We start from the raw sequence: 25,801 nt of genomic DNA on the forward strand, positions 1-25,801 counted from the left end.
GGAATGATAGTTGAAGCTAGAAGCGTCGAACATTCTGTTTCGAGTATCGTTACGGAATTTAGTATTCCGGGATCCACAGCGCCAAGAGTGTGCCTAAAATACCAGATGTCAGCCATTACTTGTCACCACGGACAACGCAGCGGCCGACGGCCTTCACTTAAGAACCGAGAGCAGCGGCCTTTGCGTAGAGTTGTCAGTGCTAACAGACAAGCAACACGGCATGAAATAACCGCAGAAATCAATGTGAGACGTACGGCGAAAGTATTCATTAGGACGGTGTGGCTAATTTGGTGCTAATTGGCTATGGCAGCAGACGACCGACGCGAATGCCTTCGCTAAGAGCATGATATGGCCTGCAGAGCCTCTCGTGGTCTCGTGACCATATCGGTTGGAATCTAGATGACTGGAAAATCGTGGCCTGATCAGGTGAGTCCTGATCTAATTTGGTAGGAGTTGATGATGGCGTTCGAGTGTGGCGCAGAGCCTACGAAGCCACTGACCCAAGTTGTCAAGGCACTGTGGAAGCTGATTTAAGCTGTTTTTACATGGACTGGACTGGGGTCGCCGCTCCAGCTGAACCGATCATTAACTGGAAATGTTTACGTTCGCCACTTGGAGACCATTTGCAGCCATTCATGGGCTTCACGTTCCCAAACAACGATGGAATTTTTATGGACGACAGTGTGCCATGTCACCGGGCCACAAGTGTTCGCCATTAGTTTGAAGAACATTCTGGACGTTTCGAGCGAGTGATTTGGCCACCCAGATCGACTGAAATAAAACCCATCGAACATTTGTTTGACAGAATCGAGAGGTCAGTTCGTGCATAAGTCTTGCACTGGCAACACTTTCGTAATTACGGGCGGCTACAGGCGCAGCGTGGCTGAATTTTTCTGCAGGACGCTTGCAACGACTTGTTGAGTCCATGACACGTCAACTTGCTAAACTACGCCGGGCAAAAGGAGGTGCGAGACGATTTTAGGAGGCATCCCATGACTTTTGTCACTTCAGAGTATAGTTACGTTACTAACGCAGAAACATATATCAAAGAAGATTCGTCAATAGCTAGCCATCATGTACAGAAAATTCCGACAGCTCCATGTTCGTTTACCTTATATATATCAGAAACAATAATCGATCTGTATGTAATTCATATTACGTTCTTCCTCCGTTGTACTCTACTGCTTCTCCGAAAGCAAAAGTATTGGAACTTCTGCGCAGCGTCGCTGCAAATGACATGTAGGAAGATTTTGAACAGTGGAGGCATCGAAGGCAGATGTGATTGTATTTAAATGAATCTTACTTTTTATTTAAGTGCAGAACCTTACACCATGAAACAGATCTCGCACGCAGTTTCTTCCGGCGTATTATTTGGAATGAAAATAGCGATATCTCATTTTTTTTTGTAAGAAGGTCAGTTAATGACAAAGTTAACCTACAGTGGTTAACGACACCTAGTTGGAGAGTAAGATAAATATTCTGTGCAGAGTACCAGAAAATCGCAATAGTGTTACTTCTCTTCAATGAAAATTTTAGAAATGAATCAGCAATTGAAGGTACGACGAACAAGGAACCTTGAATTAGGTAACGCAGTCATGGAATTTTACCACTACACGTGGCTACTTTATTTTTGCAAGACTATTCCGAAATTTTTTTAACTACGGCTGTTCAAGAAGACTTGTAGTTTTATAGGTAAGTGAGCTCCACACATCAGTGATGGCTGCAGACTTCTAGCAGAGGAATAGAGGAATTTGGCTTCACGGAAATAAGCGTTTCCCGGCGCAATATTTCAGTAACGAGAAAGCCATTCTGATAGTTCATCCTTAGACAGATTCTTCGTGTTCCTATTTACAGCAACGGTTTCCAATCTTTTTAGCTATACGGACCACAGTTTTTGTAAAAAAAACTTTGATGTTAATTATATTCACTTAGCTTTTACAACTAGATGAAAACTCAAAATCCATTGGTCAATGTTAAAAAAGAAGTCAGTGAGATTTTTGACATAGTTTCTCACTCACGAGAGAAAAATATCAGTTAATACTGGTTAATTGTAGCCTCAAATCAATATCTACGTTCAGTTTATTCCTGTACTTATTTTTCAAAAAATGTAAGCTTAAAGAGGCTCGTTCACAAAGATAGTTTGCCGAAAAACCCATCAAGTGTCTCCGTGTATATTAATTCACCTAATATTTTGACGGAGACTGAGCGTAGTGGTTTAGTGGCTAACGCTCTCAACTCGGATTCGAGAGACCCGGGTTCAGTTCTCTGGCCGACTATCCAGATATCGGTCACCCATTTCACTTCTTCCCCTCCTGTAGTAAGAAATGAGAGCAAAGCTCCATCTGGTATATTCTTAACCGTGGATGGGACTTGAAGCACCAGCTTTCTTTCGTTCTTCTCTTGCCATAATATTACATGAAGAAAATTCAAGCGAGCCGTTCTTGTGAACAACTGTGTCCGAGAAACTACCAACTCGACAAACTACGATCGGATTGTGGCATGTTACGCCATGAGCAACCTGTCAAGGCCGCGCGCTAACCCTGTAGCGCAGTCTGTGGGGGTGTACACTTCTAGCAGGATGGTGTCACACGATATTGGTAACTTTTAACGGTAAAACAAATAAATAAATAAATACTGGCAGCCCGTCGTAGAGCAGAAGGGTAGGTCTCGACATGACAGAATGGGCCATTCCGTTGTGAGCGTTATAGGATTGAGATGGGCTGTGTCAACTCATTTCTTTCTGTACTCGCTGACCATGATGACTAACTAGTGAGGCCTCTCAACCTCCTTGTCTTCGACTCTCGATCAGCGTTCAGGCCTAGTGCTACGCCGGCCGCAGCCCACAAGAAATCGTTCTGACAATTCTGCCTTACAGCGACCTTTCGCGCTCTTAAACAATTGACTCTAGCTTATCCTATACGCTGGCTGAAAGCAGGATACGATAATAGTCCACTGACCAGCCAGAACATTATGACCACCGATCTGCTATTGATAGAAACCCGTCCAGGCGACAGCATCGTGACCTGGCGGGGAATGACTGTTACAGTCAGACACGCGCCCGGTGCATGTAGTATCAGTGAGCGTGCTGTCCCTGTGTAGAATGAGGAAGGCGTGCGGTCTACCTTAGTTTGACCGAGGGCAGATTGTGATGGCCCGGAAGTTCGGTACGAGCATTTCGGAAACTGTACGCTTTGTCGGGTGTTCGAAGAGTGCTGTGGTGAGTGTTTCCAACACGTGGCGAAGCCAAGGTGAAACTACGTCCAGACGTCGTAGGGTTGGACAGCCACCCCTCATTACAGAAGTCGGACGGAGTAGTCTGGACAGACTGGTAAAGCAGGACAGGGGGGAACTGTGGTGGAGCTAACATCAGATTTTAACGATGAACAGAGCACACATGTGTCTGAACACACAATGTACCGAACACTCTTAACGATGCTCTTCCGAAACCGACGACCTATGCATGTGCCAATGTTAACACCACGACGTCGGCAACTACTACTGAAATAGTCACGTGACCATCGGCACTGGCCGTTGGCACAGAGGAAGAGAGTTTGGTCTGATGAATTCCGATACCTTGTGCATGATGCCGATAGGAGGGCGCGAATCCGTCTTGTTGCAGGGGAACAACTCCGTGGCACCTGTACTGCGGGACGGAGACAAGCTGGCAGCGGCAACATAATGCCCTGGGGAACATTCATGTGGGCATTGATGGGTCCAGTGGAGCTCTCGGAGGCGCTATGGCAGCCAAGGAGTATCGTACACTGTTTGTAGACTGCGTACACCCCTTCATGACGATCATGTTTCCCGACGGTAGTGCTATTTTTCAACAAGATAATGCGCCATGCCACAAGGACAGGAGTGTGTGGAGTGGTTCGAGCAACACAGTGGCGAGCTCCAGTTGATGTGCTGGTCCCACAACTCGCCAGTTATGAACACGATCGAAAACATCTGAGATGTGATTAAAAGCGGCGTCAGAGCTCATAGCCCTCTCCCCCGAATTTATGGGAATTAGGTGTCTTGCGTGATGGGGGTGCCAACACTCTCCAGCGACTCAACCAGGCCTCGTTGCTTCTATGCCGTGAGGCGTCGCTGCATTTATCCGTGCCAAAGGTGACATACGGGCTATTAGGCAGGTGGTCATAATGTAATGGCTGACCAGTGTACAGTCCAGTAGTCCGATTTCATCCCTCGTAATCCGATCGGCCCGCGCAGTTGCAGATTTCATATCAAGTAAGGCAGCGCTGTGCAGAACACTGCAGCTGCGGTCGCTGTTCTGGCCCAAGGCTACACTCCAGTCAATGGAGGGGCAGAGCTGTTATGTAACGTACGCTCGGCTCTGCCGTACATAGGGTCACGAGCACTCATCTTCGTATCTCCTAACCCCTCCCCCCCTCCTCCCTCTCTCCCCCCCTCGCCGCGCAACCGCAAATGGCTCGTACCAGCCGCTAACTGAATCTTTCTGTATCGCCGCCGGAACAGACGATGCAGTTTCATTGTAGGTTGAGATAATCTTGTTGACCTCGTCACTTTCATGCCGCTAGTTGTGTTATTCGGCCGTTAGTAATCCGTTGATCGCTGTGGCATCAGTTTCCCGCTTTTCTCTTCAACCTATAATCACCTTCAGGAATCATTTACTGTTTGAAGGAAATAAGCCACTTATACTTTGAAGCGTATTGCTCGAGATATTATTTGTTTCTTTGTACACCTTTACACATCACTTTTAACGCCAGTCTAGACCATTCCCAATAACTTTTTGTCCGGAATTAAAATAAAAAGTGTTTCAGCCAAATGTTGTTTATCTACCAGTAGACATCAACCGGTATGATTGCCTTTCTTGTAACTTTGTTCGCTACGAAGATATGAATAGCACAATTAAAAAAAAAAAATAGCGTCCTCATCTGCTTCTTCTCCTCATGACCTGTTGAAAAACATATTACAGTGTACCAGTCAAGTAAACACGCCGTTATTGAAAACGTAACACAAAACTGGCTTTGACTCTCCTCTTATGCTGCTCCAAACACTAGCCCGGAAAAATTGACGAGTCTGACTGTGCAAAGGGAGCACCTTTAACCAAGGCCAACAGTCAAGACAGCAGAGAAGTGTCGACGTGGAGCCATGAAGTAGCACTTGCGCTGAGGCATCCGTGCAGTTGGTAGGGACACAAGATGCGATTTGGCCACTCCTATCCACTGCCCAGCCCGATATTCTCTGTCATTTTCCGCGGTGCCATGCTAGAGTACTTTGATACTTTGTTACCGATATGCTGTATCACTGTTTGAATCTGATGGATCACCTTCAAAGGACGCTTAAGCGTTATTTTTCCCGCTGATCTCTGGTTGTTAGAGTGCTTACGTTGTCCTCATAGGAGGAATTTGCCACAGATAGCTTTCTGACAAACTGTGCTGCTGTAGTGTCCCTGAAGGGCTCTCAGATGCTACTGGATTGGATTGGATTGGATTGTTTGGGGGAGAGACCAAACAGCGATGTCATCGGTCTCATCGGATTAGGGAAGGGCAGGGAAGGAAGTCGGCCGTGCCCTGTCAAAGGAACCACCCCGAAATTTCCCTGGAGCGATTTGGGGAAGTCGGGGAAAACCTAAATCAGGATGACCGAACGTGGGATTGAACCGTCGTCCTCCCGAATGCTAGTCCAGTGTGCTAACCACTGCGCCACCTCGCTCGCTGGATGTTACTGAATTCCATAATATGTATGATCTGACATCTCAAGCATCTGGCCCAGTGTGCACCCCTCCAAAATGTACACTGAACCCTTTGTGTACAAGCTTCACAAACAAGCACACATTTTAACTGAACTTACAATAACGGGCCAAAACACTATTACTAACAGTTTAATAGCTTATTTGTCCATCTTTGGATCGAAATACACTACTGATTCTGCATATCAGGGATCCGACTGTTTGTTGCTAGATTTGTGGAGGTATGCGGCACTAGATGTCTAGGCACTGTCATGTAATTCGCGTAAATAACGGGCCGCTGGGCGGTGATGACGCCCAGATGGTTCCATAGGATTTACGTCAGGCGAATTTGGTCACCGATGCACGGAAAAATACTGCTGAAAGATGACATCGCCATCGGGGAAGACATCAAGCAGGAAGGGATGCAGGTAATTCGCAGCTCTCAGCGTGCCTTCGATTACTACCACAGGTCCCATACAAGCGCAGGAGAATGTCGTCCGAAGCATAATGTTACTCCGACCAGCCTGCGTGCGTGGCTCGCTGCACTTTTCGAGCCACCGTTCACCTCGATGAAGGCGTTTGTGGAGACGACCATCGAGCTAGTGTAGCAAAAATGAGATTCGCCCGAAGAGCCGACGCGTTTCATTGATCGACGGTCGATTCCCGATGGTCCCGTGCTCACTGCAATCGTAATTGACGACGTCGTTGTATCAACATGTGGACACGTAGCGGTGGTCGGCTGCGGAGCGCCATGTTCAACACTGTACGATGAATGGTGAACTTCGAAACACGTGTACGTACACAAGCATTGTGCTCTTTCGGCAGAGATGCCACAGATCATCTATCCTACTTTACGGAGTAGACAAGCCTCCGAACCCCACGTTGTGTGAAGAGTAGTGGACGTCCAACCATTTAGCACCTAGAAGTAGTTTCAGTGTCCTTCTACCTCTTTCTGTTGATACTCAAGACAGTAGCTCGTGAACATTCGACCAGATGTGCCGTTTTCGAGATACTCGTTCATAGACAGAGCGTTATAATAATCTGCCCTTTTTCAAAGTCGCTTATCTCAATGGATTTCCCCATTTGCAGCACATATCTTCGCTCGGGCAACACCCGTCCATGTCTGCTCCACTTACATACTTTTGTTACCGCGTCACGTGCCCGCAACGCCACCAAGCGGCACCCAGCGTCTCGTTGGTCAGTGGTCATAATGTTTTGGCTTATCACTGTAGGCCCATACGTATCTCTGGATCGTACGGTGCCAGAAGAGATAAGTTCTTTTAGTACGGAGGATTGCCTATCAAACATGCTGAAGAAATTTATATGCGACTGCAAGATCTAATGGGACTCCTGTTTTGTGATAATTCTGCAGATCGTGGCCCTGGGCCCTCAGATGTGCTTCGGCCTCATCTTCGGCGACTTTCTGGAGAGCCTCGGCGAAGGCACCCGCGGCGTGACGCTCATCACCAGTGTCAACATGGCGCTGCATTCGTTCACAGGTAAGACCCTCCTGTCTGGAAGTCCCCCGGCAGTGCTGTCAACATTTCGAGCTTCGTCTTTATCAGCTACGTTAAACCTTCACGTATTTGTTCGTCCACTTTGTTTTAATATTACATAGTACCATTTGTAGGTATGAAACAATCTGAGGGACAGGGTGAGTACCAATCTGTAACCACTTGCTGATGACACTGTAGTATTGAATGGTACAATGCTGCCTTTAAGTGACTGTAGCGCACAGAATGACTTACACAGAATTTCTGTTTGGGCAATGAACTGTAGCTTGCTCTAAAGATGGAAAAATGTAAACTAATGCAGTTGAATAAGAAAAAACAATTCTATACTGTCCGAATACAGTATTACTGATCTGCTACTTCACACGGCCATATCAACTAAATACCCAGGCTCAACTTTGCAAAGCGACATGAATTGGAACGCGGACTTAATGTTGGCTGCAGGGACCGCGAATGGTCAGCTTCAGTTTATTGGTAGTTTTCAAGGAAAATGTGGCTCGTGTACAAAGAAGTTCGCGTAGAGAACTCTTGTGCGCCCCATTATTGAGTACTGTTCGAATGTTTGGAATCCCCACCAGGACGAATTAATGGAAAGCATCAAACCAGCTCTGTAACATGCTACTAGATTTGTTACCTGGTAGATTCGATCAACGAGTTGCATGAAAATGTTACGTCAACTTAGGTGGGAGTATGAGGAAAGCAGCCGTTTTTCTCACGAGCAGCTGTTGAGCAACATTAGATGATATTTGTGACAAGCTGCAGAGCGATTCTGCCATCAACATACTCGTACGTCTAGTGTAAACACTGTAAAGACAATCTAAGAAAAATCGGGGCTCGTGCGGAAGCACGAGACAGTTACTTCCGCTTCGCTCCATTTACAGGAAAGGTAATAACGAACCGTTGTACAAGGTACCCTCCGTCATCCACCGCATATTATTTGAATAATTGAATAGTGTCTTCGTTTATTTCGGATAACGACGAGCAAGCATTGAGTAACTTTCGTCAAAGTAGCTTTACACATGTGGGATATAGGATTTATATTGCTTGTTTCTCGTGATCTCGCTATGTTAAAAGCCTAACGGGTGTAATACCCTGTACTTAAGATTCTAAACGTTTTGTGAAATAGGATCGACTTCTCCTCTAATCACCATAAAATTAGTTCCCATTCTTAATTCATTAAAATTATTCCGAGAATTCTGTAATTATTAAGCGCTGAAACCGAATCCACGTGACTGTAAAAATGGGCTCATCTCAAGTCACTGCGAACAAAATCCATTCTTATGTTGACTGCTGTTTCAAACGTAGTGTAGTGTGTTACATCGTCGGAGACGGTGTGGAGTTCATATTAAGCAGCACGTTGTGACAGAGATAGCGTGAGTAGCGATGTGGACATTTCAGTTGAAGTATGCTGGTGACACTGAAGGGAACTGATAATCTCGCAGTTTAGCGCCCTGAAACACAAAACTAAGTTAAGGTATTGAGAAGTATTATTCTTTTTGACCAGAAAGAGATTTCTCTTCAAGTAAATCGACACATTGAAATCTATATTTAGTGGTATGCTAAACAGCAATATTCTCGCGGCAAAAATGTTGCACTTGCGTTTCGTTTCTAGTTCTTGATTGAGTGTAGCTCACCTGCTTCGGAAATGTCTTGGAAAACTCTTATGCAACCCATTCCATCATTTTATTTGTTCGGTCGTTCTTCATCAAAGATTAGGCCGAAGAAAATGAAAAATAAGTTTCAAGAAGATCTGTATGAATGGCAGTGAGTTTGTTTGGCAAACGAATTATTACAAAGGTGATGAATTTTCCTTCATATGGAACCACAGTCATATAGAACTTACGGAGAGATATAACCGCCATTTGACTGAAGGCTATGCTTTATTACACGATTTAGATTTCAGCGTTAAGCCATTATCAAGTGTTAACAAATGGTATAAATATTCAAAGCTATATCTTCGGTTATATAAGCTTGATGTTTCTGCACCATGCAATCCATGGTATATCGGTTCCACTACCTGGTTCCCTGGCGCACCGTATATTACATGGTGCAGACTATGATGTCTCTGTTTCGGTCTTTGACGATTACTTTACTTATTTTTATGTTGATTGCTGCTTATACACACTGAAACGAAGCTCAAACCTGTGATGTGGTCATTTATTTTATTACGCAGCTTTATCATGTTAACAAGTCAAGCAAATCACCAGCCAATTGACATATTACAAAAATCTTCTCACTTTTACTTTCGAAACATCAAGTTTATACAACCGAAGGTATATACAGCGTTATTCTAAAAGATAGATCCATTTTCAAAAATTCGTATGTATTCAAGCACAAATTCAAAATGAATAAGCTTTACACTGATGAAAAGAGAATGTTTCAGAGTTTATTTATTTATTTTTTTTTTACAATGTTTGATATCAGTTTGGCTATGTGAAGGAAGCTGTTTACGTCACACGTCTACCAACCACTCTGAACGATCTGCGGAAACGGATCAGTGCTGCCGTGCACTCAGTAACAGCAGATACACTTTCGCGTGGGTGGGACGAGTTTGGCTACCACGTCGATGTTTGCCGTGCAGCCAACGGAGGCCACATTGAACATTATAACATTTATCACATTTCTAATTATTAAACAATTATCAAAAACTAATTAATTACAAATTAATAAATTTATTAAATTGATATCAAACTTTATGAAAAACACTTTGAATCTTCCTCTTTTCACTGGTATAAAGCTTGTTCATTTTGGAGTTGTACTTGAATAAATACGAAGTTTTGAAAATGAGTCCATCATTTAGAATAACCAAGTATTTTACACACAATTCAGACGATTTTTGATAATTATAACTCTGATGACCTCGCTGTTTCGTCCCTTCCCCCCAAATCAACCAACTAACCATAATTGTAGCACTTGATAATAGTCTAAGGCTGAAATCTGGATCGTGTAATAAAGCATACCATATAGTCAAAGAGTGGTTATATCTTTCCGTTAGTATAGGTGTTCAATCAAGCTTCAGCTGTGGTCGGTAGTGCGTGAAGTAAGGGGCTACTTTTCAAAACACAGTTTCTTTAGACTAAAAAATGATTAGTATGTACTATCGTGTTCCAACTCCCATGCTTCCTATTGTTAGTTACACATTATAAAACTCGATTGCTATTGAGATTAAATGTTCCGTTTCCGGCCTTACGTTAGTTCATTTTTATGTGAGTTCATCCGAAAACCATTTAAATAAATTTAATTATCAACAGAATTGAAAAAAGGCTGAAATTCCTGTTTCCTCATTAAAATCAGGTGGCTTTGTAGTGATACTACAGCTATAAAAGTTTTGAAATTATTCAATCGTGAAGCAATTAAAATAAACATGGAGGAGTTGACTATATCACCGCATCCTTGTAGTGTGAACTTCGTGTCGTTAGCGGCAGTTGAGTAAAGATATTGAGTCTCAGTGTTTTCTCGGAAAACGCCCCTCTGTTGTCAAGATAGAGCGACCTTTTATCAGCAGTTTAATGCTTTACAAAGATTAATATCGGATTTTGCTGCGCAGTAAAATTGTACGGGCCAACGCGCCCGTATTATCGCATCCGCATGTGCAATCCAGTATGAACCAGAAAAGTGGACGCGACTTCTTAAATGTCGATTCATTGAAATGCTAATGAATACGCGAACAGCCGCTATTAATAATCCTGGCCTCTGCCTGACAGGCTCCCAACTGAACGATTTATGTAGCGTAAAAAGCATAAAGAGATTAATTTTACGTTATGATTGTTGCGGTAAATAGTGCTTTGGGTTTTAAGCTTTTGATTCCGACGTGTTCAGCGGATGTTGTAACACACTTTATCCGCTAGGGATTATGCAGTGTGAGAACGCTGCAGTCTCCGTAAGGTCAGTACGATTCAAAGCAACGGGGTGCAGGATAATTCCTTTCGGCGAGGAACACACCTAAGAGTCTCGTGCTAGGGAGAGGCATGAACGATTTAGAAATGATCTCGTGTCACTAGATGACAGCCCGAACACAGAACGGTGATGCGTCACTGAAACTATTCGAACATTTTACCAACGATTTACAATAAAATGAATTCTTTATTTTGCCGGCCGCTGTGGTCTAGCGGTTCTAGGCGCTCAGTCCGGAACCGCGCGACTGCTACGGTCGCAGGCTCGAATCCTGCCTCGGGCATGGATGTGTGTGATGTCCTTAGGTTAGTTAGGTTTAAGTAGTTCTACGTTCTAGGGGACTGATGACCACAGATGTTAAGTCCCATAGTGCTCAGAGCCATTTGAACCAATTCTTTATTTTGGTGGGTGCAAACCGTAGCATAATGCACCGACTGTTCAATGATTATCTACACAGCCGAAAAGTGAACAAAACAGATCAAACCAGTGTAAAGGTCACGTTCTTAATCGATAAATTGCTGATTTTTCACACATACGAAGCATACGAGGGAAGATCGGAAGGAAACTCACAAGATTTTCATTACCAAAGAGTTAAATAAGTATCAAAACAAAACAAAAAAATCACAACTAATCTTATATCTTTTACCTACTTTTTCATATAGTCACCAACGTTCTGCTGGCCTCGGTGGCCGTGTGGTTCTAGGCGCTGCAGTCTGGAACCGCGGGACTGCTACGGTCGCAGGTTCGAATCCTGCCTCGGGCATGGATGTGTGTGATGTCCTTAGGTTAGTTACGTTTAAGTAGTTCTAAGTTCTAGGGGACTGATGACCTAAGATGTTAAGTCCCATAGTGGTCAGAGCCATTTTTTGAACCAACGTACTCAACATATTTCTCTAATCATGCTACCAGTTTCAGTATGCTCTGATTGTTGAAGTCCGTTTGGTTGGAATATAGCCATCTGCGGACTGCTGCTTTCAGTTCCGCATCTGCCTCAAAGCGTTGGCCGATCAGGAATTTCTTCGTGGGACCAAACAGATGAAAGTCCGACTGTACGGTGGATGCTGGGGCACCTCCAACCCAAATGTGTCGATTTTCTCACGAACAGGAGTAGCAACATTTTGGTGAGCATTTTCATGCAGAGGTTTGACACCGTCAGCATTAATCGTGTGGTTTTTGTCACGGTGGGGACGACGCAACTTAACCAATGTTTTAACCTAGGCTGCAGCATTCACAGTGGCCCCATGTTCAGCAAAGTCCACCAACAACACACCATGCTTATCCCAAAACATAGTCACAAACACTTTCCCAGCAGACTGAGTCACTCCGGGTAACCAGGATGTTTCCATTCCATAGAGCCCTGCTTGGTTTCGGGCGAGTGGTGGTACGCTCACGACTCATCACCAGTGACGATTCCTTTCAGTAAGTCATGCCCTTCTGTGGCGTAAAGCGCTAACTGATTCAGGCTTATCATCATTCACTGGCCCTTGTGGTTGTCTGTCAGGTTCATAGGCACCCAGCGAGCACTAACTTCACTAAATTTCGACGTATCATGAACAATACCGTACACTGCACCGCAGGAAATGTTGAACTGCTGCGATAAAATTCGCAGTTGCACCGGCCAGTCGTTCAGAATTGCTACCTGAATGGCTCACACCTTCTTCGGGGTTGCAACTGTTGCCGGTTGTCTGGAACGTGGCTAATCGCTAAGATTCACACGGTCCTCTTGGAAGAATGCACACCACCTGGAAACATTGCTACCGCCTATCCAGTTGTCCCCATACATGCCATTAATGTTCTTATGAATTTCACTCAGTTTATGCCCTTTGGCCCACAAATTTCGAACTACACTTCCCTGCTCTTCTCAAATTGCCGTGTTTGTTTCATAGTTCAGGCTTCTCTCGCCAAAGCTCCTTATAAAACCAAATTACCCTCTGTAGGGCAAACTTCAAACTATATCGTCGTGAAATTTCAACATTCCAGCTGCAATACCAGTGGAGAAAAAATTATTGTAGATTATTTTCCGATCCTCTCACGTATATCTTATCGTATGTACAGCGTACACATTGACTTACTGTATAGTATCGTGAAATATAATAATGTAGGCGTTCTGAAATTTTTTAATGTATGACGCAAGACGAGAGAGCACTTATTCCACCTGTAGAGCAGCTCACAAACAGACTATGCACCTGTCCTCTAATACGGCTTTCGGAGCTTGAATGACTCATCGAGCTGTCGCTATCTATCTCTCGCAGAACCACCGGCAAAAGAACAGGCTTGGAAAAATTAAAGGGTATTTTCTGTTGGCCTTGACCTGTAGGTGATGGGTGGAGCTAGTTAGTGTCTCAGTATAGATTCGCAGCACTCTGTCGCCTAATGCGACGTGGTAAGAGCGGTAAGTTTGTGTCGGCTCTGGCTAAAGCCGTTCACTAAACCCTTAACGAGACCTACTTCGAACCGCTCTCGTTTTAAATCGAGTGCACCGTTATGAAATAACGTTTTGAAACATTTTGATGGTACCTGCTGTCTCATGCAGTGGCTCAACAGTTTTTTTTTTTTTTTCAACGAATGATTCCTCTTGCCACAGATTTAGGTAAATCACGTTCACGAGACATCCCATCTCTTTTAATCACATGTAAATGGGTGTAAACACCAAACGTGCACTATTGCTGGAGGTCCCATGGTTCAACAACGGCCCCGCTGTGTATTGGATCTTCCGTGCACTGCGTGATTGGCCTTCTAGGTTGTGTGTGATTACAACCCACCTGCTGCTTTGTGCATGTAAGCAGAACAACTTGCCATTCCCGGCAGTCAGCAGTTTAGCACCTGGAGCGGAATATCCTGCCTTATTCTGTAATTGTTGCAGAATATTAAAACATTTTGAGCTCAAACATAATGAGATATCTTGAACAGAGTGACCTCCTCCATCTCAGTTAGCATGGATTCCGAAATCATAGATCGTGTGAAACTCAACTCACAGTTTTCTTACATGACGTACTGAAAGCCTTGGATCAAGGCAGTCAGGTAGATGCAACATTTCTTGATTTCCGAAAAGTATTTAACTCAGTGCCTCACCTAAGCTAATTGTCATATTGCGCATCAAGCGAATTTTTTGACAGGATTGAGGACTTTTTCGTAGGGAGGGCGCAGCATGTTATCTTGGATGGAGTGTCATCGTCAGATGTGAAAGTAATTTTGGGTGGGTCCCAGGGAAGTGTGTAGAGATCCTTAATGTCATTTGTATATTAATGACCTTGCTGACAATGTAAATAGTACACTCAAACTTCTTGCAAATGATGCAGTTGTCCGTAACGAAGAACTGTCTGAAAGAGCTGCATAAATATTCCATCAGATGTTGATAGGCTTCCAAAGTGATGCAAAGATTGGAAACTTTCCTTAAATGTTCAGAAATGTAAAACTGCGCACTTCACAAAACGAAAACACGAAGTATCCTATGACTTTAATATCAATGAGTCGCTGTTGGAATCGGCCAACTCATACAAATACGCGGGTGTAACATATTGTAGGGATATAAAGTGGAATAATCTCATAGGTTCAGCCGTGGGTAAGGGTGCTCAACTTCGCTTTATTGACAGAATACTGGGGAAGTGAAATCAGTCTACAAAGGAGATCGCTTACAAATCACTCATACGATCCATTCTAAAATATTGCTCATGAGTGTGGGACCCGTAACACATGTGACTAACAGGGGATATTGAACGTATAGAGAAAGGGCAGTACGAATTGTCACAGGTTTCTTAGACCCGTGGAAGAGTGTCACAGAGATGCTAAAGAAACTGAATTGGCAGACTCTTGAAGATAGACGTGAACTGTCCCGAGAAAATCTACTAACAAAGTTTCAAGAACCAGCTTCAATTGATGACTCTAGGAATACGCTGCAACCCCCTACATTTCGCTTACATAGAGACAATGAGGACAAGACTTAAAAAAATTACAGCACTCATAGAGCCATTCAAACAATCACTCGTCCCGCGTTCCGTACGTGAATGGAACGGAAAGAAACCCTAAAAACTGGTACATTGAGACGTAGCCGCTGCCAAACACTTCATGGTTGTTTGGTCAAATCACTTGTACCCGTACCTAGTGGAAGTGGAAGGGTAACGCAAAGTGACCTTTGCATATATTTTGCTCGAAACGCTGCTCCTGTCCGCCAAAGAGTTGTAAAACTAGTTCTAATGTACCCCATCAGAGTTGTCAGTGAGTTTCACAGAGGAAGCTTATTCAATTATTCTTTGGTAAGAGCTTTTATAATTTGCAATTTTCTGAGGTAAGATAAGTTATTGGTGTTATTTGTGTTGCCTCACATATACGCAAAGTAATACGTGTTTCCAGTATTATCTAGTGTTAACACCTTCTGACTTACAGATGTATAAGTAGTTCCCTATTGCTTCTTTTGGTTTGATAGCTTCATCTGTGTGCTAACATGGCACCTGTCATGAAAAGTGGCCACACTACTCGTACGGAAATGTGGCAAAGCTGACCACTTTTCCCAACTATCCATTTTTAAACTACTTACACCACTAAGAGTTAGTTACTTTCATATGTCACGCGTAATACTACGGATTGACTTCTGAATCATTTTATACACGAGTACAAAGCTATCATTCGCTATTCTATCCCTTTGAAATGATTTCGAATTAATTAATCAAATAATGTTATGGAAAACCGTCTCTGTTCTGTTTTAGCCTAGTACAAAAATCCATTTGGACAGGGTCTACTGAAGCCGCTTGGTATTGTTTTAGATACCAGGGCATCAAGATGCCTTTAAAAAGTGTCCGGAAATCAGATTAACAAACACGGCATCCTGTTACGCTGGAAAATGTGACTGAGGTGATGAAGTATCATAAGAATGCCTTTTCCTACAGCAGCAAAGCAATTTAATGTTCACGTAAAACGCTGAAAAGAAGCGTTCTAAGAAAAGACAGAGATACAGTAGGAAGTAAATAAGTTGTAGGAAGTTCAAGGATTGTGTTCAATGAAGAACAAGAGCAAGAAATACTTAGTTATATTTCTGAAATGGAAAAGCGATTTTATGGATTTACAGTGGATGACCTACGGAGATTAGCATTCCACGTGGCAGAAAGAAACAAAATACCATATCATTTACATATTATCATACAATATCTTTTATATACTATTATCCAATACGCAAAGTGACCAGTTCCTGGCCTCGTTACCTTCTTAGAGTGGACAAAAATAGGCACTATGTAAGCCTTCGAATGGTTCAAATGGCTCTGAGCACTATGGGACTTAACTGCTGAGGTCATCAGTTCCCTAGAACGTAGAACTACTTAAACCTAACTAACCTAAGGACATCACACGCATCCATGCCCGAGGCAGGATTCGAACCTGCGACCGTAGCGGTCGCGCAGTTCCAGACTGTAGCGCCTAGAACCGCTCGGCCATCGCGGCCGGTCTGTAAGCTTTCAGAAAAATGCATAAAGTTCCTATATATTACTTTCTTTTTCACTTAAAAACATTTGATGTGAAACCTTATGATACGTATATTCAAAATGTGTCAACGGAAAGTTTCTATTAATAGCCATGGTTTGGTGAAAATTCAGTTTCCTTTAGACTGGGCACTTTACCCCACCTTACTCTATTAGGTTTTAAAACCTGTGTCCCCTGCCGACAGATCCGCCACGTCTTCAACATAGCAGTTACCTTGAATTCAGGTACATGTTAATGTACGTCTCCAGAAACTGGATTAAGATAAAGCAGAAAGCAATGTGTACCCATGTACCCATTAGTGAATATACAGACAAAGACAATAAGCTAGTGTTGGTTTCTTGGTATCTGCGGTCCAAGGCGGTGAACTGCACGTTCCGCGACGTGGGTCCTCGTCTCTAACTGCTTCCGTTAGCATTGCAACTTTCGACACTCATTAGCGCGAAGCTCTGCAGACCATTAACGGTATGTGGAAGGATGTTTCCGTGGTAGATAGCTTCAAGCTGATTCTAATGAGATCCGAAAAGCTGTCAGAGAGCTAAGCATCCACAAATGTTCTCAGTCTATTTTAAATTTCAAAGAGTTCATTTTTAATTTCATACGTTTATCAATATTTTTATTGTTGTAGAAGGTACTCTTTTCAGTTTTTTGTATTATAAACATACGGAAAACCTGTTAAGTCTTTTATATAAGAGGTTTAAAGAAAAATGAAAAGTAAAAATAATTTCGTCGCTATAAACATTAAGAAGGCGAAAATTCTATGTCTACCACCAAAAGACCTCGGTTTAACGACTCGCAAGACTCTTCTAAACGTTCATGAATTTTGCTTGTAGTTTTCTGTGTTACAGGTTAGTATTCATATTCTGCCAACAGCAAATCCTTACAGGGGAAGTAACATTTATTACGATGTTGAATTCGAGTCCTGCGTTAGCCTGGATTAACATATTTTTGTAGCATTAAGTCCTTCTATCTATTTTATTCCTTTTTTTTCATTTCTGAGTTCATGTTTCAGCAAACGAATTCGGTAATCTTGGCGCTCCGGTTAAAATGCTCGTTACCTCCATTTCTGCCGATGTCCATAGCTGTCACTATCGAACTCGATCTCGTTCCCAGTCTCTAGTGACGAAGACGTTGACGGCACTCTGATCTCTGCTCCTACTTCAGTTTTGCGTCCTCCACAGTGAAACTAAAATCGGTTTGTGTCATCAGAATCTCTGTTTCTTTTTTTTTTTTTTTTTCCTTTCCTGCTTTCTCACTGCAGCCGTGTCCTTCCATGCAGGAAATCGCTTCAGTTTAATTTCAGAGAGAATGCTAAACCTGAATTCGTTTTGTAGAAGCTTCAGAATTTCGTTATAATTAATTTATCCTTAATACTAACAAAACGACAGTTTTCGGGTTTAGATAAATCACTTGTTGAAATTAATTTCCTTTCTGTTTAAAACCGCACTTAAACAACTGAAGAACTTCATTAAGAAAATTTTATTTACAGTGGGTCAACTGTATGTTGTTACAAATCTTCCAATCTAAACAATGCCTCAAAAGCCGTATCACAGACAACAGTAACTTTACGTAAACTTTGGTTTGCAGCTGTGACTTCGAAATGTAGAATGGCACAATAAGAATGCTATATAGACGGTAGACGTAATTTATTATTAAGTTTTCGCTTTATTTCACTCTTTCAGTTTGCTTAGAATAACCGCTATGGCTACCATGTTGCGTGATTCAGGGGCGTTTACAACCAGGCTTACTCTCTTGATCAAGCTGAATCGAAGCAAATCGTTATTATTATGAAGATAAGTGGAAAACGTCTATTTAAAGACCCGGACACACCGAGGAACATCTGATGACGTTGCTGTCTACAATATGGTCAGATACTAGTAAGTAGACATGCAACCAGTAAACCCCGATTCTGTAAAGAATCTGACTCCAATGTATAAAACATCTTCAGACATCTGATTACTTTAAAAAACAATGTCTTAAATATTAGCCGTTAATTTTGTTTGAAAACGCTAAGTGCTCTCATTATCAAACACTGTGTAAGTAAAGTCCAGACGATTCGCACTCCGTTTTAAGCAAAAGCTAGCTTTTAACGCTTCATAATGTTTATGACGTCATATTTCCTGAACTATATGTTGTAGAATCTTGCAGGTACATTCAGTGATGTGTATGGATAGTGTCAGCAAAATATAATGCTAATAGATTTAATGCTAAAGAAGGAAAAAACTATAAAGTCGTGCCTGATGGCAAAGTTTTACTGCATGAACATCGAAAAGGTAGTGAACGATATACTACTTCCCTTTCATAATTTTGTGGTTGGCGTTGGCGATAGAAAGTTTGGAAAAGGTTTGAAATTGTGTATAAAGTTTGCTGGAAGTCATTTGTAAGTGATCTCATTCGCAAATACTGGATGAATAAAAGTCTGCGTGTTTGCGCGCTGTGGACTACGTTCCCTCAAGACATGTATGCGGTTTCTAACTGTAACACTTGTCTTAAAACCTTTAACATAAGATTATACCTCTTAATGAATAGATTAGGACAGCATTTTAAATTCGGTCAATAATTATACGAAATACTGAAAATAGAATTTTTGTTGCCCGTGCATCCCGTTAGATAGGCAACCAGAAACTGGCATTGTACTCCACGCACAGCAAGCAGGATTAGTCGATTACTAAAATGAATCCCAGTAAAACAAGTCACTATCAGCACCAATCTGTGACAGAATTGGAGAGTCCTCCTCTTTTTCTGAGAAGGTTTCAAGAGAACGGCAGTCATTCTGGAAACTGCATCAAGAGAGCCTAGAAGCGGTTGAGAACTGATACTAACTTATTACCTCTAGCATTGTGTTTTCGAGAAATAGAAAATGAATTCGTTATCTCAGTTGTGTTGCACTTAAAATTCAATATTAGTATAATCTGTTAGATTTGTTCGTAACCAACTGTGAAAGGAGTAGGCGGAAATTCCCTAGCTACTAAGAAAAGGAAAAAAAAAAGATGCATCGGCCGGGAATCGAACCCGGGCCGCCCGCGTGGCAGGCGAGCATTCTACCACTGAACCACCGATGCTTCACGGAAAGATAACTCCTTAGATAAAATGATGTAAAGCTACGTCTCTTGTGTAGGCGTTGCGCTGAGTCATACTCGACGAGACGGGCGCAGCTTTCTCTGCGCCAACCGTATTGCTGGCGGGGCTTTTAAGATTTTTTTTTTTTTTTTTGTCAAAACTCACCTTCTGTTAACGCACATGAAGTGTGAAAATGACCATTTATTTTGCAAGTAACGTTGTCAATGTTATGTCTGCAAAGAACCATCAAACTACACAGCCAAACCATTGACGTGGGACCAATACCGATAGGAACGCAGGTCGGTATACATAGCTGCACTTCACAGGATTTTCTTTTGTACCATCACTATCGTCTTGCAAAAGTCCGTGCTAAGGAATGTCCCATAATACCAAGGGGAAGATAAATGAAAGTCGCTCCTCGTCGACTACCAACCAGGAAGAAAACAAAAGAGACTGCCTCGTTACAACATGCTCTATGGCGCTATTCGCTGCGGGATTAACAATGCACGTTTTCTCGTAACAGCGAGGTCGCTGTTAATAGTTCAGTCCTAACAAAAAGAATTCGTATTTCAACTTCTCCTGTCATGGATAATAGCAGCTGCGAGGAGGGTCATTGAACGCGATCCCGAGAAAATTTGAGAAATGCTGTTGGTATTTAGAGTTCAGGACCATCGCACAGTGTCGTTCGGTTTAAGTACCGCAAAATATCGAGAACTGTCTTCCCACAGTCACCGAACAAATAGTGGATGGTGCGGTCGCGTATTCGTGTCACAGAATTCGTTTTAGCTCTCGAAAATTACACTTCATTCGGAAAGAGGAGCGACTATGCAGTTATCAGGTCGGAGTCACGAGTATGAAGAAAGCCAACATCTGGCGCACCAAATATCAAAAAGTCCTCGCTGATCCGCAGACAAGGCGGTGATCATCTGTATCCGACACTCCATAGGTGACACATAATGGAGAGTCCGCGAGGTGAATTTGCTGCAGGCGAGACCCGCTAGCCGACTGAATTCCGTATCAAGAGTGGCGGTGCTCAACATCTGCCTCACCGAACGTCACTGTACACTGAGACGTCAAACATCATGGGATACATCCCAATATCGTGTCAGACCTCCTTTTGCCTGGCGTAGTGCAAAAACTCGGTGTGACTTGGACTCAACAAGTCGTTGGAAGTCCCCTAAATATATAGTGAGCCATGCTTTCTCTGTAGCTGCCCGTAATTGCGAAAGAGTTGCGCTCCAGGATTTTGTGTACGAACTTTACCTCTCGATTGTGTTCCCTAACGTCCGATGGGATTCATATAGGGCCATCTGGGTGGCCGTATCATTCCTCGAGTTGTTCAGAATTCCCTTCAAAAGAATCGCAAACAAATGTGGCCTAGTGACATGGAGCATTGTCATCCGTAAAAATTCCATCGATATTTGGGACCATGAAGTGATGCAAATGCTCTGCAAGTAGTGGAACATAACCATTTCCAGGTAGTGGTCAGTTCAGGTAAACCAGAGGACCCAGTCCATTCCACAGCCCACACCATTATGGAGACACCATCACCCTGCACAGTGCCTTGTTGACAAATTGGGTCCACGGCTTCGTAGGGTCTGCGGCACACTCGAACCCTGACATCTGCTCTAACCAACTGAAATCGTGACTCATTTGACACCGTGTTACAGTTGTCCAACTGGTATGGTCACGACACCACTAGCGGCGCTGCAGGCTATGTCGCCCTGTTGACAAAGGCACTCGCGTCGGTCGTCTGCTGCCATAGCCCATTAACGCCAAATTTCGCCGCACTGTCCTAACAGATACGTTCGTCGTACATCCCACATTGACTTATGCGCTTGTTTCGCGCATGGTGCTTGTCTCTTAGCACTGAAAACTCTACGCAAAACGCAGCTGCTCTTGATCGTTAAGTGAAGGCCGTCGGCCAGTGCGTTTCCCAAGGGGAGATATAATGCCTGAAACGTGGTATTCTCGGCACTCTCTTGATACTGTGGACCTCGAAGTTCTGAATTCCCAAACGATTTCCGAAATGAAATATGCCATGCATGTAGCCCCAACTGCCATTCCTCGTTCAAAGTCTGTTAATTCCCATCGTGCAACCATAGTCACCTGGGAAACCTTTTCACATGAATTACCACAGTACAAATGACAGCTTGGCCAATACACTAACACCGCCTGTATGTTTGCATATCGCAACTCCACGACTTTTGGTACCAGGATCATACACAATTTTTGAAATGATGCAGCAGAATTATCACAATTTGTTGTACTACTTTAGAAACTGTTCAACTTTTTCTTCGCTCGCAACGTGGAACATGCGTGGAACAGGTACATGCTGGCGCACAGTCGTAAAGTTTTTCTTTTGTATGCTAGTGGCCAAGATACCGAGAGAATCTTTGACCAGTATGCTCTACATCCAGTTCACACAGAGATCTTAACTCTCTTCAATAAGCTTCCTTCCTACTAATTCGCAGAGCGTTAATAATCCATTGTGTTTAACACCAGAGCATAAAATTCCGTGAAACGCCTTTCTTCTGTCACGTGTATTAATGAACATAAAACTCAGTCTCAGTTCAATTCGCTCACTACCGCAATAGAAATGTACTCGCTCTCAAAATACCTTAATACAGGATGCCATAAGAATATACGCTTTTGAATCACCTGTTAAAAGAACTGCAGCAAGGTGACGTTTGTTAGTGCGTGTGGTTTCATACACTCAAAAATATGTGCATCCCTATCCGAAAATGGGAACCACCCAGCGTTTCCATTTAACTTTGACATTTCTAACTTCGTATTTCACATTTTCACAATCTCTTAAAAATTTTACGCAATCCTACAAACAAATTCATTGATTTTGACAACATTGTAATTTTTTCTAACAAAAGGTATTTATGGGTCCTAAAACAACAGAAAGTGTTCTGACACTGCGGATTGCATCACATTCCAGAACTTAGGATTTGTGCTTCGCATCAGATCTCTTCCATTAATGACGTGTTTTTCTGTGTTGGCAGGACTGCTGGCGAACTACGCCCTCAAGACGTATTCCTGCCGGCAGGTGGCACTCACTGGCGCCACACTCTTCTTCGTCGGCAACCTCCTCACTGTTTTCGCCAACAGCGTCTTCTACATGATCATCACCTTTGCCATACTGCCAGGTAAATACAAACAACTCTCTGGGTGCTGCACATAAACACGAAATTTATCCTTTTGAACAGTACTGTGTTTCTAGCCGCTGAACATCTTTGGCAAAAGTTTTCACAAACGCTGATACTGGCAACGTTCAGATACGAGCCGATTACATGTATTTCTCGTAGATTTTGTCTATCATATCACTAATTTTGATCCCCCCTTATAAGAAGGGATCAGAAGATCAAAACAAACTGCAAAACGATTTAGAAAAGACATCTTTATGGTGCAGAAATTCGCAATTGATCCTAAACAATGAAAAGTGGTATCGTTTAAACTTCGGTTACACAGTACATCAGTGAAATCTAAAGGCCGTAAATTCAACTAAATACCTGGGAATTACAATTACGAACAACTTAAATTGGAAAGAACAGATAGAAAATGTTGAGGGAAGGCAAACCAAAGGCTTCGTTTTATTGGCAAAACACTTAGAAAATGTAAGAAACCTACTAAAGAGACTGCTTACCCTACGCATTTCCGTCCTCCTTTGGAGTACTGCTGCGCAATCTGCGATCCTTACCAGGTAGGATTAACGAAGTACATGGAGAAAGTTCAAAGAAGATAGGCACGTTTTTTACGATCCCGAAATAGAGGAGAGAGTGTCCCGGACATGATATAGGATTTGGGATCTTGACTCAAGATGGTATACTCAGTGATAAAAAAGCAGTAGGCTTTTACCAGAAATATTGACCCTTAGGCAATGTGTCTAATAGTATATTTTAAATACGACAGTATGCCATCTTAGGCACTGTATAATATTAAAACACTTGATAAAGGCAACTTAAAGCCGAAATCATGATCGTGTATATGTACATTGCAAATAAAAAAACAGTCTAATGGCGGAACTGACTTTAAAGAAACATTGGAATCAGTAGGCCTAGAGATGTTTAGGAGTATTAAAATCTTGCGTACAGATGTATGACACAAGTGACACCCATTCACCGAACAACGTTCGAAGTCCGTGAGTTCCGCGGAGCTCCCCATTCTGCTCTCTGAGGATTTCTAATGACTACTGAGGTCGCTGATATGGAGTACCTGGCAGTAGGTGGCAGCACAATGTACCTAATATGAAGAACCTATGTTTTTGGGGTGTCCGGATACTTTTGAACACATAGTGTACATACATACTCCGCAAGCCACCGTATGGAGGAAGAAACAACTGTGTATATACAGCACCTCCGTATTAGCTCCAATTTCTCGTATCTTATCCTCGTAATCGTTATGCATAATGTCCGTTGGCGGCAGTAGAATCGTTCTGCAGTCAGCTTCAAATGCCGGTTCTGTAAATTTTCTCAGTAGAGTTCCTCGAAAAGAGCGTCACCTTCCCTCCAGGGATTTGTATTTGAGTTCCCGAGGCATCTCCGTAATACTTGCGTGTTTCTCTTCTACCTGTAACAAGTCTAACAGCCCGTCATCGATAGAGAAATTATTATTAAGCACTTGACAAGCTGCTTGCTGCTACCCAGCAAGGCGGCAAATAGCGATCCCCTGTATCATGTGCTGACCTAGACACACCGAACGTGGCAGTGCCTCTGCCCTTGCTCGCGGTTTCAAACGACGTTGTGGCATATAGTGGATGTGACTGCTCTCTCTCTGCGGTAATAATCTCCAAAGTCGATGCTCAGAGCTCTGCCATGTGGCAAGAGCACGTACCCGTGTGATGAACACGCAACACCTCTGTATAACACCGGAGAAAATATGTGGTTCCTGTTACAACGTCGGGGAATAAAGTTGTGAGTTTATGGCGTTGTTAACCCTGACAATAGCACAATCTGACGTCGGCGTACAAATAGGAGACCGAGGTTGTGAGCAGTATTTAATAATTGTTTATATTCTCTGTTACTGGGATATTCGAAACACTTTTCTGTTGCTTCTGAAAAGCATCCTGTAAACATATCAACGTTTACTAGAAAACCTGATAGCCAACAGAAAAGGCTTTGATTTTGTACAAAAAAAAAACAGAAAAAAATACGTCTGATATCGGATGATGCTGGAGTAAGATTTTCATAAAATACGGTAATAGGAAAGGTAAGAAGCCATAACTGTAGATTCAAGCGTCTATATTACAAACCCTTTGGCGTTTGACAGTTATGCAGATTGGCCTTACAAAATACACTCCTGGAAATTGAAATAAGAACACCGTGAATTCATTGTCCCAGGAAGGGGAAACTTTATTGACACATTCCTGGGGTCAGATACATCACATGATCACACTGACAGAACCACAGGCACATAGACACAGGCAACAGAGCATGCACAATGTCGGCACTAGTACAGTGTATATCCACCTTTCGCAGCAATGCAGGCTGCTATTTTCCCATGGAGACGATCGTAGAGATGCTGGATGTAGTCCTGTGGAACGGCTTGCCATGCCATTTCCACCTGACGCCTCAGATGGACCAGCGTTCGTGCTGGACGTGCAGACCGCGTGAGACGACGCTTCATCCAGTCCCAAACATGCTCAATGGGGGACAGATCCGGAGATCTTGCTGGCCAGGGTAGTTGACTTACACCTTCTAGAGCACGTTGGGTGGCACGGGATACATGCGGACGTGCATTGTCCTGTTGGAACAGCAAGTTCCCTTGCCGGTCTAGGAATGGTAGAACGATGGGTTCGATGACGGTTTGGATGTACCGTGCACTATTCAGTGTCCCCTCGACGATCACCAGTGATGTACGGCCAGTGTAGGAGATCGCTCCCCACACCATGATGCCGGGTGTTGGCCCTGTGTGCCTCGGTCGTATGCAGTCCTGATTGTGGCGCTCACCTGCACGGCGCCAAACACGCATACGACCATCATTGGCACCAAGGCAGAAGCGACTCTCGTCGCTGAAGACGACACGTCTCCATTCGTCCCTCCATTCACGCCTGTCGCGAAACCACTGGAGGCGGGCTGCACGATGTTGGGGCGTGAGCGGAAGACGGCCTAACGGTGTGCGGGACCGTAGCCCAGCTTCATGGAGACGGTTGCGAATGGTCCTCGCCGAT

At 43.3% G+C, this 25,801-nt stretch overlaps 1 protein-coding gene and 1 non-coding gene across 2 annotated transcripts in view; one reads left to right on the forward strand and one right to left on the reverse strand.

The window, feature by feature from the left end:
* The window catches only part of LOC124606105, a 236,930-nt gene that overhangs the window by 181,338 nt on the left and 29,791 nt on the right, over positions 1-25,801 (forward strand). The window contains exons 5-6 of the mRNA XM_047138070.1: positions 7,068-7,194; positions 22,638-22,781. Of these exons, the coding sequence (XP_046994026.1) occupies positions 7,068-7,194; positions 22,638-22,781 (271 nt within the window). The remainder of the gene's footprint in view (positions 1-7,067; positions 7,195-22,637; positions 22,782-25,801) is intronic.
* Trnag-gcc lies at positions 19,558-19,628 on the reverse strand. The gene has a single exon. It is a non-coding gene; the product is annotated as a tRNA-Gly (tRNA).

The sequence above is a fragment of the Schistocerca americana genome, chromosome 3 (genome assembly GCF_021461395.2).
Source record: "Schistocerca americana isolate TAMUIC-IGC-003095 chromosome 3, iqSchAmer2.1, whole genome shotgun sequence".
Lineage (NCBI taxonomy): Eukaryota > Metazoa > Arthropoda > Insecta > Orthoptera > Acrididae > Schistocerca > Schistocerca americana.